This window comes from Salvia miltiorrhiza, chromosome 5 (genome assembly GCF_028751815.1).
Source record: "Salvia miltiorrhiza cultivar Shanhuang (shh) chromosome 5, IMPLAD_Smil_shh, whole genome shotgun sequence".
In the NCBI taxonomy this organism is placed as follows: Eukaryota; Viridiplantae; Streptophyta; class Magnoliopsida; order Lamiales; family Lamiaceae; genus Salvia; species Salvia miltiorrhiza.
Genome location: NC_080391.1, coordinates 3,850,765 through 3,871,638, shown reverse-complemented (window position 1 = coordinate 3,871,638; position 20,874 = coordinate 3,850,765). Strand labels below are relative to the sequence as shown.

The following is a 20,874-nucleotide window of genomic DNA, read 5'->3' as shown; positions in this document are numbered from 1 at the left end:
CCTCCACCTTGTTTGGGATGGCTTGCATTCTTGAGAATGTGCCCTTCATCAATGGCAGCCCACAAAACACATTCGTCCCGGGGTTGATCGAATTGGCCATTACCAGGAACTCTTTGATTGGTGGAGATGACTTCAAGAGTGGCCAGACGAAGATGAAATCGGCTCTTGTCGATTTTCTCGTCGGGGCCGGCATTAAGCCGACCTCTATAGTGAGTTACAATCACTTGGGAAACAACGACGGAATGAATCTGTCGGCCCCTCAGACCTTCCGGTCCAAGGAGATCTCGAAGAGCAACGTGGTGGACGACATGGTGGCGAGCAACGGCATCCTTTACGAGCCGGGCGAGCACCCCGACCACGTCGTCGTTATCAAGTATGTGCCGTACGTCGGAGACAGCAAGAGGGCGATGGACGAGTACACCTCGGAGATCTTCATGGGAGGGAAAAGCACCATAGTAATGCACAACACTTGCGAGGACTCTCTTCTCGCGGCTCCCATCATTCTAGACTTGGTCCTTCTTGCTGAGCTCACCACTCGAATCCAATTCAAAGCTCAAAACGAGGTTACAATTCAATACTCATTCTTACTCCTACTTTTTATTCATTATTAATATTATATCCAGGGCTGTAAACAAACTGAGCCGAATCGAATACTAACGGCTATGAGCTCGAGCTCGTTATAATATTCGGGTGTTTGAGCTCGACTCGAGCTCGATTCGAACTTTTATATATCTTGTTGTTCGAGCTCGCCTCGTATGCTAATTCGATGGAAGGTTTGTTAACATGCTCGTAAACATGTTCGCGATCAATCGAATTCGAACATGTTCGCGAGCTTAACGAGACGAGTGCTGTTAGGCTCGAATTCTACTCGTTTATTATCGAATCAATCTCTAGACACATTTTTTTTAAGCCGAGTCTCGAATAGTTTGCAACTGGCTCTGTTCATTTACGACTCTATTTTTGTTTTATTAATTATTAATATCTATATTTTGCAGGGAAAATTCCACTCTTTCCATCCTGTGGCCACCATACTTAGCTATCTAACCAAGGCCCCTCTTGTAAGTACACTACAAAAACTCTTCAGTCATAATTGTTTTATATAAAAAAAAAAAATGGGTACTAATCAAAATTATGGGCTCCACACAAACTAATAAAAAATAATGTAATTAATTAGAAGGAAAAAACAAAATGTGGTATAAATTGACATTTTGTTATTTATTTATTTATGAAATAGGTACCTCCGGGAACACCCGTGGTGAACGCGTTGTCGAAGCAGCGTGCGATGATGGAGAATATATTTAGGGCTTGTGTTGGGTTGGCTCCCGAAAACAACATGATTTTGGAATACAAGTGAAGATTCATTCAACAATATTAATTTGATCTAAGTAATATTTTCTTAATACTGTGGTTTAATTTTTCTTTTTCTTTTTTCCTTCCTATTAATCTATTTTTTTTATGTAGCTATTGCAAGTGTATTTTGTTTGCTCTAGCTGTTTAGAGCCTAGCTTAATTATCCCCTATACGACCTATTTCTGTAATTTATTGTTGCCTCTTCTTATTTCCAAGTTAATCTGTTCAAGTGTTGGTCACAAGTTAAGATGAACATTTATCATACTAAATATAATTAATTAAGAAAAATAATATAAATAAAATTCTCAAAACGAAAATCAATTTGAATTTTGAAAAAGAAAGGGGTAAACAATGGAGACTTTAGTTTCTAAAGATGAAATAAAGCTATTTTCAAAAGATACGGAATAAAAGATTAAAATTAAAAAGATTAATAAATATATTAGAACTTACTCAAACTCAATCATTCAATCTAATTAGCATAATTGTTGGATCATACCAAAAATAAAAACAACTAGAGTGCCTCTTTGTTGTATGTGACAATTCCGATCGCAAATCGTATTAGGGCCTTTAAATTTTTCAAAATCCATGTAGCTCCAAAAATAATGGTGAGATAATCACGCATGAAAAAAATCACAACTATATTAAAGGTAGCATGAATGAAATCAATATGTGAAGAAGTTCAAGAACTATATATAATACTTCATTCGTCCCAATTAACTTTATCAATATTTTTTTGGGTCGTTCTAATTAAATCGATCAATTTCTTTATATGCAATAAATTACAAAAGATCTTTATCATATTTTTACTTTATTCATTTTATTATATTAAATATACTTAAAATGTTAAATAATAGTTTTATTAAATCTTATTTTAAAAAAAATTGATTAACTTAAATGAGACAGAGAGACCTCAACTGTGGTAATTTAGGGATAATGATTGTACCTCATGAGAGAAAAGCTGCTTTAGAGAGTTGTACCCTCCTCCAATAATTGTGAAAATTTGTAGGGTGGGCTGATTTTTCTGTTTAAGATGATGGCCACTCTTGCCCAGTGCCCAAACATAGCAAGTGAGCACATGACCACAAAGAATTTAAGTGGTACCAAATTTTATTTTTTTTCTTTGTTACTTAATTTTGGTTTTATCATTTTGTTTTTGGTAATTGGTGAATGTGACATTCCTTGATAGGCCAAACCAATTTAAGAACTATCATCCTATTGGGCTGGTATATTGGTCCCATGGTAAAACTTTTTACTTGCCACATATTACAATGATGCGTTTATTTTGATGAATAAATTTATTATAAAAAAATAAGAAATAATAAAAATTTATTTCTTTAAATGTCTCTTTTCTTTTTTTATATTTTATATAAAAGAAAAATTCACCATTTTTTTTCCTTGTTTTTCATTTTCATATCCCCTTTCCTAAGAAATTATTCAGAAGACGAAGAGAGTATTAATTAACATCATAGATCTTAATATATTATACTCGTGTTACAAGTCAACTAGTTTCTTAAAAAACAAGTCGGATTTTTCTCTATCAAACTGAAATAGTATATAATTATATAACTTGAGTAATAAAAAAAAATCGACTATACTTGCATCTTCATATTTAACATTTAAGTTCCGAATAATTTTTTTTTGAGGGGAAAGTTCTGAATAAATTGAAAACGTTAAATTCTCAGTCCACCAACAGTGACCTCAAAAATGTCACTGAGACCAAACATCAAACACCTCATCGACGCTTTCCCCTCCGCCGCCCGCCATTTCTCCCACCACCTAAACCGCCGCCCACAGCCACCAACACCGAAGCAGGATCCTTACGCCCTACTCAAAGAGGACCCAGTCCAAGTCCTATCAGATCTCTGGGTTAAATCCTTCTCCCAAACCCAAAAGCCCTTCCAAAATCTCACCGGTTTCCTCTCAAAACTCGACCTCTGGGTCCTAGCCTACCAGCGCGCCTGCGCTCACGCCACCGGCTCTTACCCTCCCAAAAACGCCATTCCCTCTCACACGCTCTCCAGCCTCGTCTCCCTCCGAGACGCCGTCGTCCGCAGCCAGTTCCGCTGGAATTCGAAGCTCGAGCAGCTCATTCGCAGCCCTAAGGAGAAGCCCATCACCTTACTCTCAAGACGGAAGCTTGAATCCATATTGAGCTCCGGTGATCCGCCGTTTCAGGACCGGGTAGTTCAGGAGGTTCTATTGATGATTCTGGAACCTGTTTTCGAGGCGCGATTTTCTGCGAAATCCCATGCTTTCCGCCCAGGTAGGAATCCCCACACTGTTATTAGAACAATCAGGAGTAATTTTGCTGGCTACTTGTGGTTTATACGAGGCGATTTAAGTGAGATTATTGATAATGTAAATTCTAGCGTTGTATTGGGACGTGTTGGAGAATCTGTGAAAGACAGGAAGGTTTTGAGCTTGATTAAATCTGGGTTGAAAGAGGTAGGGAAAAGGCACAATCAATTGGAAGATGAAGGCAAGACTGTGAGTAGAAAGAAAAGGAAGAAGGGACAGACAAGGAAGAGGATATTGAATGATGACGAGCCTAAGCCCGATCCTTATTGGTTGAGGACGTTTTACGATTTCTCTCCCGAGGAGGCTGCAGAGGTGCCTAATTATGGTTATTGTGGAATTTTGAGTCCTCTGCTGATGAATGTTTGTCTGAATGAGCTTGATTATATGATTGAAAATAAGATAGTAGAGTTTTTTAGGCCATCTGAGAATGATTCGATATGGAAGTATTCGATAAATGATGGTTGTCATAACCCTTCTTGGCCAGAGTTTGTACCCTCGAGTGGCAAGAAGAAGACTCGGAAGATGGATTACATTAGGTATGCTGGTCATTTTCTAATCGGTATAAGGGGTCCTAGAGAGGAAGCTGTGGGAATAAGGAAGGAAATAATCGAGTTCTGTGACAGAGCGTTTGGGATCAGGTTGGACAATTCAAAAGTGGGAATTGAGCATATAACAAGGGGAATTCAGTTTCTTGATCATATTGTATGCCGTAGAATTATACATCCAACTCTTCGTTACACTGGAAATGGTGGCAACATTGTGAGAGAGAAAGGTGTGGGGACTTTGCTTTCGGTTACAGCTAGCCTGCAACAATGTATTCGCCAGTTCAGGCGGCTTGCGTTTGTGAAGGGTGATAAAGACCCCGAGCCACTGCCCTGCACGCCTATGCTGTATTCGGGTCAAGCACACACCAATGCCCAAATGAATAAGTTACTGGAAACCATGGCTGATTGGTACAGATATGCAGATAACAGGAAGAAAATCATTGGTTTCTGTGCATATGTCATCCGAAGCTCTCTGGCTAAGTTATATGCTGCAAGGTATCGGTTAAAATCTCGTGCTAAGGTGTATAAGATTGCTGCACGCGACCTTAGCCGTCCACTGAGGGAAAGTACTAACAATTCTGCCCCCGAGTACTCTGACCTCTTGCGAATGGGACTTGTTGAGGCCATTGAAGGTGTTCAATTTTCTCATATGTCGTTGATCCCATCTTGTGATTATACTCCTTTCCCTAGGAATTGGGTCCCTGATCATGAGAAGTTGTTGCAGGAGTATATCAGATTACAAGATGCGAAATTTTTCTGTGAACTCAACAAATCAGTTAAACAACAAGGTTTATGTTTGCCTCAAGACAAGATATCTGAGATTGTGTGGGACTACAAAGTTCTTGGGTGCTCGAGTGACCGATTTAGAAATGATAAAGAGACACAAAATACACCATAGAGGGTATCTCAAACAGCATAATTGCCTTTAGAAAGAGGAATTGTTTGCTCTTCCTACTGGAATTTCTGAGATAGCCTCCAAAAAGTTTGACTGCGTTTGCTGGTTAGATTCTAAAAATTTCTTGACCATCTATATGTTGTTTGATCCCAATGTTGGTTTTACGTTGGTTTACTTTGTTTCTTTCATTAGTTTTTCATGTGAATTCTCATGAACTTCTGTTTCAACTTTGTTTCGATTATTAATGGATTCTCTTGTAATTAGGATACATATTTGATTATTTGGTTCTACAACATTGCGTTTCATGTGTCTTCTGGTAAAACAATGAATCACACACTCCAAAAATAAAATAAAATAGAGAGCTTTTACTAGTTTGGACTGAGTACACTTTGTTGGATGTCAAAAAGAAACAATTTCAGTTTCTTTTATTCAACATGGAATAGAGAAATCAGAAACAAGAAGTTGAAAAACATTAAGCAACTTATTATGTTGGCTTTCTAAATGTATCATCTCTGTTTCTATCAGCTGCTCTTGTTCTCATCTTCAGGTTCAAAGGCAGAGATCGGCTGGTCACGGGACAAACCAAGCGACGAGGTAAATTTGACCGTGTCATCGGAGGTGACCCCAACATGTACGTCGCTGACTCCAGCCGTGATGAAGTACTGCTTCGCTTGGAGCCCTGTGATATTCTTCATGTGTGACCGTTCGATGGAGGATGTGATCTCTGCATCATATATCAGACTCCCTAGGCCCGGGAAGTAGTGTTCCGTTTTCGCCTTCTGCTTCAACCAGAAGAACCCCGTGGATCGGTTCAAACCAACCTCCTCAACTTCACCCATACGGAACACGCCTTTCGGCACCGAGAATTCCTCCAAGAGCTTCCCTAGCTTCTCCCCGCATGCTTCTCCCTGGTAAATCTCAGCTCCTTTGCTCTGAGTTTCAATTATTGAAGGTGTTTCCATTTTTATGAGGCCTTCTCAGATTTTGGTGTCCCATTTATTCTCAGCATCATTTATATACATAACACATCATTGCATGCCGTTACGATTAATTAGTTGGTAAAGTTTGTTTTTTTATTGCAAGTCTTACTTCTGTTAGTCAAAGTTGGCAGCTGCCTCACTAAGCTATGTTGACCAAACAGCCTCCCTCCATTGTTAGTCAAAAATGAAGGCAGATGCCTCACTCCGTCACCTTTTCTTTGACAAATAAACAGCCGCCTCGACCACGTAGCCAGTTTTCTTGCCTATATAAACACTAGCCCCCATTTAGTTTTTGTAAGTGTGTGCAAGAAGTGAGGCTCATCACAAGAAGAGAGAGAAAAAAAAAAAAAAAAAAGGAGAGAGAGCATAAAATAGAGTTGAGAGAAAAGCTTAGATAGAAATTGATTAGTTCTGTGCTGTTTGAGATTAGAAATTGCATCTGTGGACATTTCCTAGCTATTTTCCCATATTTATTCAAATTAATTAGGCTTGCCAAACTCGTTAGTTGTGGTGGGTTTTTTGGAAACTTTAAGGGTTTTACTTGCCCTAAGAATTTAGGGTGGCTTCCTTCAAAAAATAAAGAAAAAGAATTTAGGGTGGCTAAACGTCGAAAATAGTTGGCACCTACTATTTCAAGGCGTTTTACCTTTGGGGTGATAGGATAAATAAATAATTAAATAAAAATAATGTCGATTAATCTATCGTTCACTTTGATGGATTGATTGATTTTGAATTTGTTTGGTCATCTAGTCTTTGAAATACTCAATTTATCATATCACAAAAAATAAAAGTCTCCTAAATTGAATGTGAGTTAGCAGTGAAATTGCATCTTCGCAGACTACTTCAAACCATAACATAGTTTAGGGGCTAAAATTGGCTTGATTGCGGCCCATCCATTTTTTAGGCATTTGAATTTTAGTGAGATTACATGGGTGTTTGGCTAAGCTAAGCTAAAGCTTATAAGCTTCTACATGTTTAGGATATTTTATTTTAACAATAAGGGGGCGTTTACTAAGTTTGGCATGATATGCAGATTATTAATAATATAGACTAATAGTATATTCTTTACGTTGATGGATGGATTGATTCTGTTGAAATTGTTAAAAATATTTAATTATTAATCATTCAAATACTCAATAATATAATTTATTTATTTGTCCTATGATACTTAGTGAACTCCCCATAAGTGGTTTGAGATTTACATGTTTGAGTTTGTAAGGTGTTTTAAATGACAAAATAGTCATTGGAACGACTAAAATAAGAGGGGTTTTAAAAACCAAATATATATATCCACTATGAAAAACATTATGATCGCAAAAAATGATGCACTCAAAAAAATGAAATTTTCATCACATATTAGATTTTAATCCTTTATCACAAATTCATTCAGCAAAATGATGAATTCACATAAGTGATATATTCACCGTAGATTTTCACTAACTAAGGCTTGAAATAGTTCATATCTTATGAATTCAACACCTTGAATTCTACTCCGACGGCTGGAAGCCGTAAAGGTTGAAGATGAAGAGATGGCCGGTGGTCGCAGTCAAAAAGATGAAGCTGCCATGCAGAAGTCGAAGTTGGCGTGCTTCTGCTACTGCTTCTTCTGCTGCTGCTGCAACCTGTTGCTGTGTGGGCTGGGCTTGGGAATAAAACAATCATTTGGGCCAAGAATTAAATTCTGTTGGGCCAAAATTAAAAGCCCAGTGGAGTTGGTCCAAAATAATAGTTTGGGCCCCAAACACCACCCCAAAGCACCAATTGCCAAGATCCAAGTCCTTGGCCGCGGCCCATACCCGACCCGCCCGTCCGGCGGCGACGACGTCGTCCATCCGTCCGTCCGATCTGTGCACTATAAAACGATAGGCACTGCTATTAAGTGCATAACCAATGAAGATACAATCCACCGTTTTAGGTCCTATTGTAACTTGCTTTGGTAAAGGCACTTCTACCTTGGCTAAACACCCCCACACTTTGAGGTATTTATACGAAGGTTTCCTTCCTTTCCATAGCTCATAGGGAGCTACATCTTTCCCTTTGAGTGGAATCTTGTTCAAGATATAGTTGGCCATCAAGACAGCTTCCCCCCACATGTTCTGGGTAATCCTGAACTAATCAACAAGGCATTCATCATCTCCTTAAGAGTTCGATTCTTGCGTTCAGCAACGCCGTTAGATTGTGGTGAATAAGGTGCAGTCGTTTGATGTATTATACCACTTTCGTTGCATAATTCAGCAAACGGAGCTACATATTCTCCACCTCTATCACTTCGAACCATCTTAATTCGACATCCAAGTTGATTCTCGGCTTCATTTTTGAAGTTTCTAAAAGCTTCAATAGCCTCATCTTTACTTTTCAATAAGTAAAGGTAACAATACTTTATGCAATCGTCTATAAAGGTGATAAAGTACTTCTTGCCACCTCTAGTTTGCACGAACTTTAAATCACAAACATCTGTGTGAATAAGTTCCAATGGTTGAGTGCTCCTTTCTACCGATTTAAACGGTAACTTAGTCATTTTGGCTTCAACACAAACTTCACATTTTTCTTGTGAGTTGTATTCATCAACTTTTAGTAAATTCATTTTTACTAATCTCTTTATAGCATTTAGATTAACATGTCCAAGTCTACAATGCCATAAATCTGAACACTCAATCAAGTAAGCAGAAGAGGTTGATGCATCTTTATTGATTTTAGCCTTGGCAGGCTTACAAGCTCTTACACCAAGTTTGAAAAGTCCTTCGGAGGCATAGCCTTTCCCTAGGAACTTTTCCCACTTGCGTATTACAACATAGTCAGATTTGAAAAACAATTCAAAATCCTTATTCGTAAGCCTAAAGCCCGAAATTAAATTCTTTCGGACAGTTGGAACGTGTAATACGTCTTTCAATGTGATCTCCACGCCCGATGTGAGTTGAAGAATCACATCTCCCATGCCAAGGACTTGGGATGTCCGCTCGCTAGCCTCCATTATCGTTTTGTTTTCCACTTCCTTGTAGTTGTGGAACAACTCACGATTTATGCATATATGGACGGTAGCGCCGGTGTCCACGAACCAAGCGTTAGGATTGTCCACATGATTCACCTCGGAGATCATGGCAGCAAAGTCATCGTGGTTCCAATCGTCGAAGTCCTTCTCGACGTTGTTCACGTTGCTCTTTGCCTTCTTCCGCTTTGGCTTGCGGCAATCCTTAGCCATGTGACCTTGTTTGTCACAATTATAACATACACCATCAAACTTTGATGGTTGACTACCAACTTGCTTCCCTTTACCCTTATTATTAGGGTTAGGACGACCACGTTTGTTGGAGGGACCGCCTTTCTCGGTGAGATTGGCCTTTGCCTCCATTGGAGCTTTTCCCTTTTGATCACGACTTCTCACATGATCCTCCATTTGAAGCTTGGATAACAATATCGGCACGGACATCTCCGAGCGCTCATGCTTCAAAAGGTTTTGAAATTTCCTCCAACTAGGAGGTAATTTCTCTATGATGATTGCAACGAGCAATGCATCCGCCAAGGGCATCCCTTCGGCTTGAACCTCATGTGAAAGATTTTGGAACTCTTCCACTTGGTCCATCAATGGTCGGGAGTCGACCATTTTATATTCCAACCATTTGGCAACGACATACTTGGTAGTATTCGCCTTGTCCACTTGATACTTTAGATCAAGGGCCTCCCACAATTGTTTCGCGATTTCCTGAACCTTGAAAACACGGTAGAGCCGTTCGTCCAGAGACATGAGAACGGTGTTACGGCACAAGTAGTCGCCGCAGCACCAGTTCAAATATCCGGCACGAATTTCTTGGCTCGTCTCCCCTTCACTCGGGGTTGGAGGTTTATCCTCCATTAAGAATCCGGCAAACCCCACGGTTGTGAGGTAGAATAGCATCTTTTCTTGCCAATATTTGAAATTCTTGCCCGAGAACGTTGATGGTTTCTCGGCAAGACCAATAGTTCTGGATGTTTGCAATGGGGCCATGGTTGACGTTGAAGCGCCCATTGATGCAAACGAGGAAAACATTGACGACGTGGTTGAACCGATGGTTGCAGAGGTGGTGGCGCCGTCCATATTGACGTCGGTGTGAGCCATTTCTCGAACGGTGTTACGGCACAACTATATCTTGAACAAGATTCCACTCAAAGGGAAAGATGTAGCTCCCTATGAGCTATGGAAAGGAAGGAAACCTTCGTATAAATACCTCAAAGTGTGGGGGTGTTTAGCCAAGGTAGAAGTGCCTTTACCAAAGCAAGTTACAATAGGACCTAAAACGGTGGATTGTATCTTCATTGGTTATGCACTTAATAGCAGTGCCTATCGTTTTATAGTGCACAGATCGGAGATACCTGATATACATGTTGGGACAACGATAGAATCAAGGAATGCTATATTCTTTGAAAATATCTATCCTAACAAGGATAAAGTTACATCGAACTCTAATGATGGAGTTGATGGTGATGCTACAGGTTCTAAACCTATGGAAGTAGCTAGTAATTCTACTAAAGTAGATGATGCCACGGGTTCTAATCCTGTACCACCTAATAGGAAAAGACCAAGGTCTAAACCTATGGATGTAGAACCAAGACGTGGGGAACGAGTTAGAAAAGCTAATGTCTATGGACCGGATTATGTTGTCTTGATGCTAGATGACGAACCGGTGACGATCAAAGAAGCTTTATCTGGCTCAGATGCAGCTCTCTGGAAAGAAGCCATCGATATTGAGATTGATTCCATTATGCAGAATCATACTTGGGTACTAGTAGATCTACCACCTGGTGCTAAAGCTTTAGGATTCAAATGGATCCTAAAGAAGAAGTACAAATCTGATGGTACTATAGATAAGTACAAAGCCCGACTTGTCGTTCAAGGTTTCAGGCAGAAAGAAGGGTACGATTTCTTCGATACCTATTCACCTGTAACTAGACTAACATCTATTCGGATGCTTCTCGCTATTGCTGCCTTGCACAATCTCGAGATTCACCAAATGGATGTGAAAACTGCGTTCCTATATGGCGAGTTGGAAGATGAAATACATATGAAACAACCTGTAGGGTTTGTAGTACCTGGGCAAGAGCACAAAGTATGCAAACTTCAAAGGTCTTTATATGGGTTGAAGCAAGCACCGCTTCAATGGCATTTAAAATTTGACAGTGTGATGTTGTCAAATGGATTCAGAATCAATGAGTGCGATAAATGTATCTACATTAAGATTTCTAATAACGGATATGTTATTGTTTGTCTTTATGTAGATGACATGCTCATCATGGGAAGTAATTCCCGAGTGATTCAAGAAACCAAAGGCATGCTAAGTAAAAATTTTAGCATGAAAGATATGGGCTTAGCTGATGTTATCCTTGGAATTAAAATTCTAAGAAGACCTGATGGTATTGTTATAACACAATCTCACTACGTTGAGAAAGTGTTAAAGAAATTCAACGCTTTTGACAAGCCAATAGCTAAGACACCATGGGAACCTAATGTGCATTTGAGTGTACACAAGGGAGAACCTGTTGACGCGTTAGAATATGCGAAGATTATTGGGAGCCTGATGTATCTAACAAATTGCACTCGTCCCGATATAGCATGCTCGGTCAACAAGTTGAGCAGCTTTACAGCTAACCCTAGTAATGAACATTGGAAAGCTCTTGAAAGGGTTTTGAGATATTTGAAATATACTCAAAACTATGCGATTCATTATACTAGGGAACCCTCTGTACTTGAAGGGTACTGTGATGCAAATTGGATATCTGATGCCAAAGACTCGTTTTCAACGAGCGGTTATGTATTCACTGTGGGGGGTGGTGCTGTGTCTTGGAAATCCAAGAAGCAAACATGTATTGCTAGATCGACCATGGAATCAGAATTCATAGCTTTGGATAAAGCTGGTGAAGAAGCCGAGTGGCTTAAAAATTTCCTCGAGGATATTCCATGTTGGTCGAAACCTGTGTCGTCCGTAATAATTCATTGTGATAGTCAAGCTGCTATCGGACGAGCACAAAACCATTTGTATAACGGTAAGTCGAGACATATTCGTCGACGTCATAATACCGTGAGACATCTGATCACTAGTGGAGTTATCACAATTGATTATACAAGATCAATTGATAACATAGCGGATCCTTTGACAAAAAGTATCCATCGAGATCAGATGTATAAACTGTTAGGGGGAATGGGTTTGAAGTCCACAAATTAAGGATAATCATAGTGGCAACCCAACCATGATGACTGGAGGATCCCAAGAACTTGGTTCAATGGGACAACTAAGCTATGAAAATCCGTGTGTTGAACACTCGAATTGCTTATTCCTTGTAGAACAGTGAGTGTTCGGAAACCTGCACGTGGTGAGGTTAAGTCTTTGACTTTTAATGACTCTAGAACTCCTCGAAGAAGACAAGTATAGCAGGATACTTGAGTTAAGAGTCACCTATGTAAGTGTGAAGTGGGGCCGCTTCGATTGAAACACTTATGAATCCAAAGAGTGTTCCAAGGCCTGTAATGGACACAAACGTGAGAACGAATAAGGATTGAAGCAATATTGTGTCAATATTGTTGACTAAGTATACACCGAGGAGGACTAGTTCAAGGAACACAATCCACTAGGCCGCCGGTATACTCGATAACATTGACTATGGCAGGTTCAATGCCACAAGCTACCTTTCCAAATGCAATGTTGTCTCTTAAGAGGACTGAGCTAAGTGTTTGCATGCTTTCGCATACTGATTTCTCACTCATGTGGGGGATTGTTGGAAATATGGTTTTAAGCCATATCTGAAAATTATTATTTAATTAAATATTTATTATTTAATTAAAATAATTATTGGATGTTAATCTACATCTCGAGTAGATCAACGTGATATACTTGAAGTCTCAAAACCGATTTCCGATGAGTGAGATATTGTATGTCAAAGTTTGGATGTTGAAGAGGGAAAATAACATTTGTTATGCTATCCCACATTGGAAAACATAGAGATGTTTTTCATGTATAAGAATAGCAAAGCATATGGAGTTGATAAATTGACTTGTGGGCTTGCTAGTGGGCTTGATCTAAAGTACTAGCCTCGCGCACACACACGCGCGCCGCCGCCGACGATCGATCGGACGGACGAATGGACGACGTCGTCGCCGGCGGACGGACGGGTCGGGTACGGGCCGCGGCCAAGGACTTGGATCTTGGCAATTGGTGCTTTGGGGTGGTGTTTGGGGCCCAAACTATTATTTTGGACCAACTCCACTGGGATTTTAATTTTGGCCCAACAGAATTAAAACATAGAGATGTTTTTCATGTATAAGAATAGCAAAGCACATGGAGTTGATAAATTGACTTGTGGGCTTGCTAGTGGGCTTGATCTAAAGTACTAGCCTCGCGCACACACACACGCGCGCCGCCGCCGACGATCGATCGGACGGACGGATGAACGACGTCGTCGCCGCCGGACGGGCGGGTCGGGTACGGGCCGCGGCCAAGGACTTGGATCTTGGCAATTGGTGCTTTGGGGTGGTGTTTGGGGCCCAAACTATTATTTTGGACCAACTCCACTGGCTTTTAATTTTGGCCCAACAGAATTTAATTCTTGGCCCAAATGATTGTTTTATTCCCAAGCCCAGCCCACACAGCAACAGGTTGCAGCAGCAGCAGAAGAAGCAGTAGCAGAAGCACGCCAACTTCGACTTCTGCATGGCAGCTTCATCTTTTTGACTGCGACCACCGGCCATCTCTTCATCTTCAACCTTTACGGCTTCCAGCCGTCGGAGTAGAATTCAAGGTGTTGAATTCATACTTACTACATGCCTATAAATAGGCTTGTGGAGAGCATGCAGAAAGAACACAAAAAAAAATCAACAAATATTCTGCATTCTGCCATTTCTACACACACTCTCTGCATAACACTTGCGCTCAGTTCTTAATCCTATTCAGTTCGCCGGAGCTCGCCGGATTGTGGTGCTACATCCAATGAGACGAAGTCGTTTTACCTTTGGGGGAGATACGCCAAACCGAAGAGCACTACCGGGGCGATAATCTTCTTGCGGGAAGAGATTCATCTCGACTCGACTTAGTTTATACGTATAATTTATTTATACAGTATATTTCAGTTGTATACATTTATTTGAGTTGTAATTTCTCAAATTATTTTCTTTGTAATATTTTCAATTATTTTGAGTTGTAATATCTCAAAATATTCATTTTGTAATATCTCGATCGTGTACCCGGTTCTAACAGTTGGAACGTGTATCAACGGCAGAGAAGGACTTCGACGATTGGAACCACGATGACTTTGCTGCCATGATCTCCGAGGTGAATCATGTGGACAATCCTAACGCTTGGTTCGTGGACATCGGCGCTACCGTCCATATATGCATAAATCGTGAGTTGTTCCACAACTACAAGGAAGTGGAAAACAAAACGATAATGGAGGCTAGCGAGCGGACATCCCAAGTCCTTGGCATGGGAGATGTGATTCTTCAACTCACATCGGGCGTGGAGATCACATTGAAAGACGTATTACACGTTCCAACTGTCCGAAAGAATTTAATTTCGGGCTTTAGGGTTACGAATAAGGATTTTGAATTGTTTTTCAAATCTGACTATGTTGTAATACGCAAGTGGGGAAAGTTCCTAGGGAAAGGCTATGCCTCCGAAGGACTTTTCAAACTTGATGTAAGAGCTTGTAAGCCTGCCAAGGCTAAAATCAATAAAGATGCATCAACCTCTTCTGCTTACTTGATTGAGTGTTCAGATTTATGGCATTGTAGACTTGGACATGTTAATCTAAATGCTATAAAGAGATTAGTAAAAATGAATTTACTAAAAGTTGATGAATACAACTCACAAGAAAAATGTGAAGTTTGTGTTGAAGCCAAAATGACTAAGTTACCGTTTAAATCGGTAAAAAGGAGCACTCAACCATTGGAACTTATTCACACAGATGTTTGTGATTTAAAGTTCGTGCAAACTAGAGGTGGCAAGAAGTACTTTATCACCTTTATAGACGATTGCATAAAGTATTGTTACATTTACTTATTGAAAAGTAAAGATGAGGCTATTGAAGCTTTTAGAAACTTCAAAAATGAAGCCGAGAATCAACTTGGATGTCGAATTAAGATGGTTCGAAGTGATAGAGGTGGAGAATATGTAGCTCCGTTTGCTGAATTATGCAACGAAAGTGGTATAATACATCAAACGACTGCACCTTATTCACCACAATCTAACGGCGTTGCTGAACGCAAGAATCGAACTCTTAAGGAGATGATGAATGCCTTGTTGATTAGTTCAGGATTACCCCAGAACATGTGGGGGGAAGCTGTCTTGACGGCCAACTATATCTTGAACAAGATTCCACTCAAAGGGAAAGATGTAACTCCCTATGAGCTATGAAAAGGAAGGAAACCTTCGTATAAATACCTCAAAGTGTGGGGGTGTTTAGCCAAGGTAGAAGTGATACTTTTTCCGTCTACGAATATTGTGGTCTTTTTACGATTTTCGTCCGTCTACAAACATTGTTGTTTCTATTTTGGTATCCTTTCCCTTATAATTTGAACTTTATTCATATTGAACATATACAAAAACTCAGCCATTTAACACATCAATATACTTGGACTCATTTCAACCACTCTTTATAGGAAATGGATCAAACGATAATTTTTTTTAATTATTATGAGAGCGGTTATTTATTTTTAGTTATTCGATCGATCGCTAAGATCTATAGTGAGTGCATCGCTAAGATCTATAGTGAGTGCATCAATTTGATGGATTGATATAACATTTGGGTCCAAATCTCATTAAGAGGTAATTTCGTAATGAATGTTTCACAACAAAAAAAATAGCCAAAATGAATGCAATGACTTTTTTTATGTTCGATGCAACGATCTCCTTAAATGGAATTCAAGTTTCTAAAATCTCTGTTTTTGTTTTTTTTAATTAAATAAGATATTTTCTCTAAAATGATTGTTTTGGGGACTTCATAAATGTTAAAGATCATGTAGATTGTTTATTTTGAAGAGCCTCTGAAAAAAATGATGAGTTTCAAATTTTTGCAATTAAGTTGTTGTAGACTTACACGGAACTAACAAAATAGTGAGTTAGTTCATATAATTAAAATTGCTTCAGTTTGTATACGTTTTAGTTGTGTTACAATTTAAGGAATTAGACATGGACACATTATATTCGTGTGATCCACCTTCCTCAATTTATCAGTTGAAAGCGCATTGCTTTCTAATTTCCTGTTTCGTGCTTCATACTTCATACTATTAATGATACGTTAATACCCCAAAAGAAATTAATTAATGATATGTTAATTAAGATAGTTTCGTTTTCTTATTATTATTGATTATTGATTATTGATGAGCATCTATGATGTCGATTCAAGATCTTTTTTTTGAAAGAGTCGATTTAAGAATTTTTACTTCTTATTCGAAAACTACAAACTGCAATTTGCTCATTTTGATTAATTACAAATATTGGTGAGGTCTTTAAATTATTGCGACAAGGATTATAATTCCTTACAATTATATACGTGCAAACCAAATAAAATTTAGAAACTTGCCAGAAATATTTTTCGTATAATGATGAACAAGTTTGGCGGTCAATACATTCTGCACTTGCGAAAATATCTATTTTTTTTTAATTTAATAGATAAATGTCTTTAATATTGTGTTTAAATTGAATGATTACTGATCTGAAAAAAATAATTAGACGAAGACGCTGAATCATGAATAATTTTTACTAGTAAAATATTCCACATATATTCAACACATTTATATGATTTACGAACTTGGCTTAAATATCAAGCAGCCAGTAGACATTTATATATAAAAATAAATAAAAACCTAAATTGTGGAACAGCAGAGAAACCAGATTTATTGAAAGCAAGCTTTACAATGTTAACCTATCATTTCTTGTCCTTGTCTCCCTCTTCCTCCTCGAACGCAGACACCGGAAAAGATCTGGAGATTCCGGTAGGGGTGCCGAACGTAATTTTACCGGATTCGGGGTCCTTGATCGAAATATCACAGATCGATATCCAGATCAGGATCTCCTTGCTCTTGACGCCGGTGAGGCGCTTCATCCGGCGGTCGGAGACGAACGCCGTGACCTCGGTGTCGTACCAGACGCTGCGTCCGATGCCGCGGAAGTAATGCGTCTTGCTCTTCTTCTGCTTCAGCCACACGAAGCCGGTCTCCGCGTTGTGACCGACCTCCACGATGTCGTCGAGCGGCAGCAGCCCCTTGGGCATGTTGATCTTCTCCAGCAGCTCCTTCGACTTCTGCTTGCACGCGGCGTCGCCGGTGTACACCTCGGCGTTCTCGCGGTGGGACTCGATCTGCTGCGACGACATCGCGGCGGGGATTTGGGGGGTTTTTTGGGGGCGGTTGCGTTTTGGGGGTTTTGAAAAATGGTTGAAAGTGAATGAGAGCACAGAGAGTAAGCTGGGGCTGTTTTCTTTATAGGGAGGTGCGCGTGGGCTGAAGTTACGGATATGCCCTCGACATGTGGCGCGTGTTTCGAATTCGGCGGGGGTAGTAAAGGAAATGTGCCAGGTGGAATTGGGTCGTGCAATTTATTGCTTTCTAGTTGGTTGTTGACTTAACTGGGACGGATGGGCGATCGCAATTCTAGCATACACTACAAAATAAAATACATAAAATAAATTTCTTCTTATCGAAATTATTTTACAGTTAGTTATATCTAGCTTGAATTTTGAGAAAATTTTTATTGACAGTTTTAATTTTAATTTATCTTTTTATAATTTAAATTTTGAAAAAATATTTAATAATAGCCACAATAATATCAAAACTATGATAGTAGTTTTTTTAAAATATAAATTACACTTGAAACGATGATCAATCATCATAAAATCATATCCTAATGTATTCTACGTTAAATGAGAATTTTCAATATTAAATAGTCCATCATCATCTGATCACCGATATGGTCGGAATTGCACCTACAAGTCGGTGCCCTAAACCCTAAACTTGACCAGACATGTTGTAGGATGTGGTACAATGACGATGAAATATCTATCATTATTTTAAATATTACTCCCTCCGTCCCAACTTTTTGTATCCACTTTTAGTAGTAAATACTTAGTAGTATTTACTACTAAAAGTGGATACAAAAAGCTGGGACGGAGGGAGTATTTAGCATAGAATACATCAGACTTTTGTTTCTTAGCAATTTTTTATTGTTTTAGATGTAATTTTGATTAAAAAAATTAGTCATAAATTAAACATATTTTTTAAAGTTTATCTTATACAAAAAAATAAATCAAACTTAAAAACTATAAACTAAAATTCACTGAAAGTTCAACCCACGAATTATAATTAATCCTTTATTCTATTCTATACTTTGTTTAAATTCTTGATTTGGTTATTTTGGGTGTCGTTTTGTTTTACTTAAGCGTAATTTGATCTTAATTTACTTGTTTTAAGATAACATCATGTGTAATTTTTTCTTCTTCTTTTTTTACATCATGTGTATATACTTATTACTCCCTTCGTCCCACAAAGCATGACCCAGTTTCTTTTTTAGGTTGTTCCACGAAACTTGACCTGTTTCTAAAAATAACAAAAAAATTACTTTTTATTCACATTTTCACTTTTTCACCTACCACACTTAACACACAAAATATCAATTTCTTAATTTTCGTGTCAAAAAGAATTAGGTCATGCTTCCTGGGACGAAGGGAGTAATACGTAGCTCCTCCAGTTGTAGGTAACCAATATTCTACCTGCGTCACGGACATCTCATATTTTCAAATATAGAGTTTAAGATCTAGTGCTATTGTCAACGAGTCTATTATAATAATAGCGAACACGTGAAAAAAAAAAAAGATTTCTTGCTTAATTTCTTTATATTATGCTTTTTCCCTTTAAAAAAAATCTTTAATTTAATTTTATTGGTATGTATTTTACTGTTTAAATACTAGTCCAAAACATTATGAAACTCACTTATCAAAGTTGCAACTTTATTCATAACTTAAGATACTTATAAATTCTAATTACGATACATTAATTCCTAGAATAAAACAAGTGACGAAAAAAATTTAGAAATAAAAGATATTACCAAGCCTAATTATGAAACGGAAAAAAGATAAAATTCTGCATTGTGTAGAAGTATCTTATTTAGAATTACAAAACACCTTTTATAACGTTTTGTAGCATTTAAAACAAGAAAAGAAAAGGAAGAAATTCGTGTTTTCTCCCATGAAAATAATATTTCCATATGAAATAGCTTAATTTACAGATGAAGGTAGGAGTGTGCATTCAGTTTTCGGTTCGATTTTTTTGCTCAAATCAAATCAAACCGAATTTATATTTGATTTAAAAAAAATCTAATTGAATTAACCGGAATTTTTAGAATTAAAACCGAACAAAACAGAAATAATTCGAAAAAAATCAACAAAACCAAAAAATCATAAATAATTGAAAAATAAGGAAAAAGTAAAATTATAGTATATCATATATATATATATATATATATATATATATATATATATATATATATATATTAATATAGTCTATATAGATATAATTCACTTTTCGGTTTTGTTGGGTTTTTATAGAATCAAACCTTTCTAAACCGAAAAATCAAATTCTTTTAAAAAATTAAATCAAACCAAATGGAAAAACCGAACCATATGTTAATATTTCGACTTGGATCGATTCGGTTATTTTGCTCACCCATAAATAAAGGAGAGACTAGTGTAGATACTTTCCATTTATGCAAATTAAGCTGGCATATATGTCCGGAAAAATCTGACATTTGGACATAACATACTAAATGTGATTGATAAGAAACCTTAAAACAGTTGCTGATCAGACGTCAAAGGATTACATCTCGATAGAGTTAAGGCTGTTGAGTTGCAGTAAGATTTTATTAAAGAGAAGGGAGTCTATATGAGCCAATATTCCACCTTCCTTTTCACCTCTATTTACTGCTGTTTTTGACCGTAGGTTCAAATGCAGCAATGGCGTGGACGCGGTAAATACCGGTGCTACTGACAAACTTAACCTTATCACTGGTTGGGACTCCCACGTGCATCTCGGCGACCGGGAGTGAGAGGAAGAGCTCCTTCCCCTTCACTCCCATGATCTTCGACACGCGACGGGGCTCGATGAAACCGGCCAGTTGCGTGTCGAAGTAAGAGGTCCCGACCTTATCCACTTTGCGCTCCGTTTTCTTCTTCTGCTTGAGCCAGTAGAACCCGGTGCCCCGGTTGAACCCGAACTCCTCGACCTCGCCCAGCCCGAAGAAGAGGCACCGCGGCACCGAGAACTCGTCCAACATTTTGTCGAGCTTCTCGCCGCAGCTTGCGCCGCGGTAAATCTCTGCTCCCATGCTCTGGCTTCCGATCATCTTTGCTGTTGCCATTTTCTCTTTCACTGCATCCCTTCTTCAAATATTGTTGCACTTTTATATCTACAAATTTGCCTCTTCACTCCCTAGCTACTTAATTATCTAGCTAACACCCCTATATACAGTTTTTAAACTAAGCTATGTATTGTAGGTGATGGTATGGTAGATTGCACAAGAAATATAGATAGATAGATAGATAGATAGATAGATAGATGGACAGTAACATTGTCTGAAATGTTAGAATTTGGGAACAGAACAGCGATGTTCTGTTCTGTTATCAAATTGTCTGTGTGGATTCTATTCGGTATAGTTTAATTGTCCGTGTGCACATAGTATGTACGTTTTGGAAATTGTATGTAAAATAGACGACAGATAGTATCCGTGACCACTCTACCGACACCGGGTGAGGGCGGGGGTGGTGCAGGAGTGGTTCAAACAGCCCCCCCAACTCT

The 20,874-nt window shown here is 38.6% G+C and overlaps 5 protein-coding genes across 7 annotated transcripts; 2 read left to right on the top strand and 3 right to left on the bottom strand.

Moving 5' to 3' along the window:
* Positions 1 to 1,579, top strand: LOC130985221 (inositol-3-phosphate synthase-like; the record flags this gene model as incomplete). Its single annotated transcript, XM_057908057.1, is given in 3 exon segments — positions 1 to 563; positions 996 to 1,058; positions 1,235 to 1,579. Coding segments are annotated over 3 exon segments (746 nt in total), but the record flags the coding sequence as incomplete, so codon positions are not given.
* Positions 1,580 to 2,960: 1,381 nt separating this feature from the next.
* Positions 2,961 to 20,704, top strand: LOC130985219 (nuclear intron maturase 1, mitochondrial). Of its 3 annotated transcripts, none has more exons than XR_009088924.1 (3): positions 2,961 to 5,193; positions 5,636 to 5,999; positions 20,032 to 20,704. XR_009088924.1 is itself a non-coding variant. In XM_057908055.1 (1 exon), exon 1 carries the CDS (start codon positions 3,055 to 3,057, stop codon positions 5,089 to 5,091), a length of 2,037 nt encoding a protein of 678 aa, XP_057764038.1. In that variant the 5' UTR covers positions 2,974 to 3,054; the 3' UTR covers positions 5,092 to 5,385. The 3 variants fall into 3 exon arrangements, 1 of the variants encoding a protein (XP_057764038.1); XR_009088923.1 differs by having other exon boundaries at positions 20,020 to 20,704; XM_057908055.1 differs by lacking the exons at positions 5,636 to 5,999; positions 20,032 to 20,704 and having other exon boundaries at positions 2,974 to 5,385.
* Positions 5,610 to 6,050, bottom strand: LOC131024796 (uncharacterized). Its single transcript, XM_057954333.1, has one exon. It carries the CDS (start codon positions 6,048 to 6,050, stop codon positions 5,610 to 5,612), a length of 441 nt encoding a protein of 146 aa, XP_057810316.1.
* LOC130985220 (uncharacterized) lies at positions 16,770 to 17,759 on the bottom strand. Its single transcript, XM_057908056.1, has one exon. The coding sequence runs from the start codon at positions 17,400 to 17,402 to the stop codon at positions 16,956 to 16,958; it is 447 nt and encodes a 148-aa protein (XP_057764039.1). The 5' UTR covers positions 17,403 to 17,759; the 3' UTR covers positions 16,770 to 16,955.
* On the bottom strand, positions 19,994 to 20,437 carry LOC131024795 (uncharacterized). The gene has a single exon (XM_057954332.1). The coding sequence runs from the start codon at positions 20,435 to 20,437 to the stop codon at positions 19,994 to 19,996; it is 444 nt and encodes a 147-aa protein (XP_057810315.1).
* Positions 20,705 to 20,874: the final 170 nt, after the last annotated feature.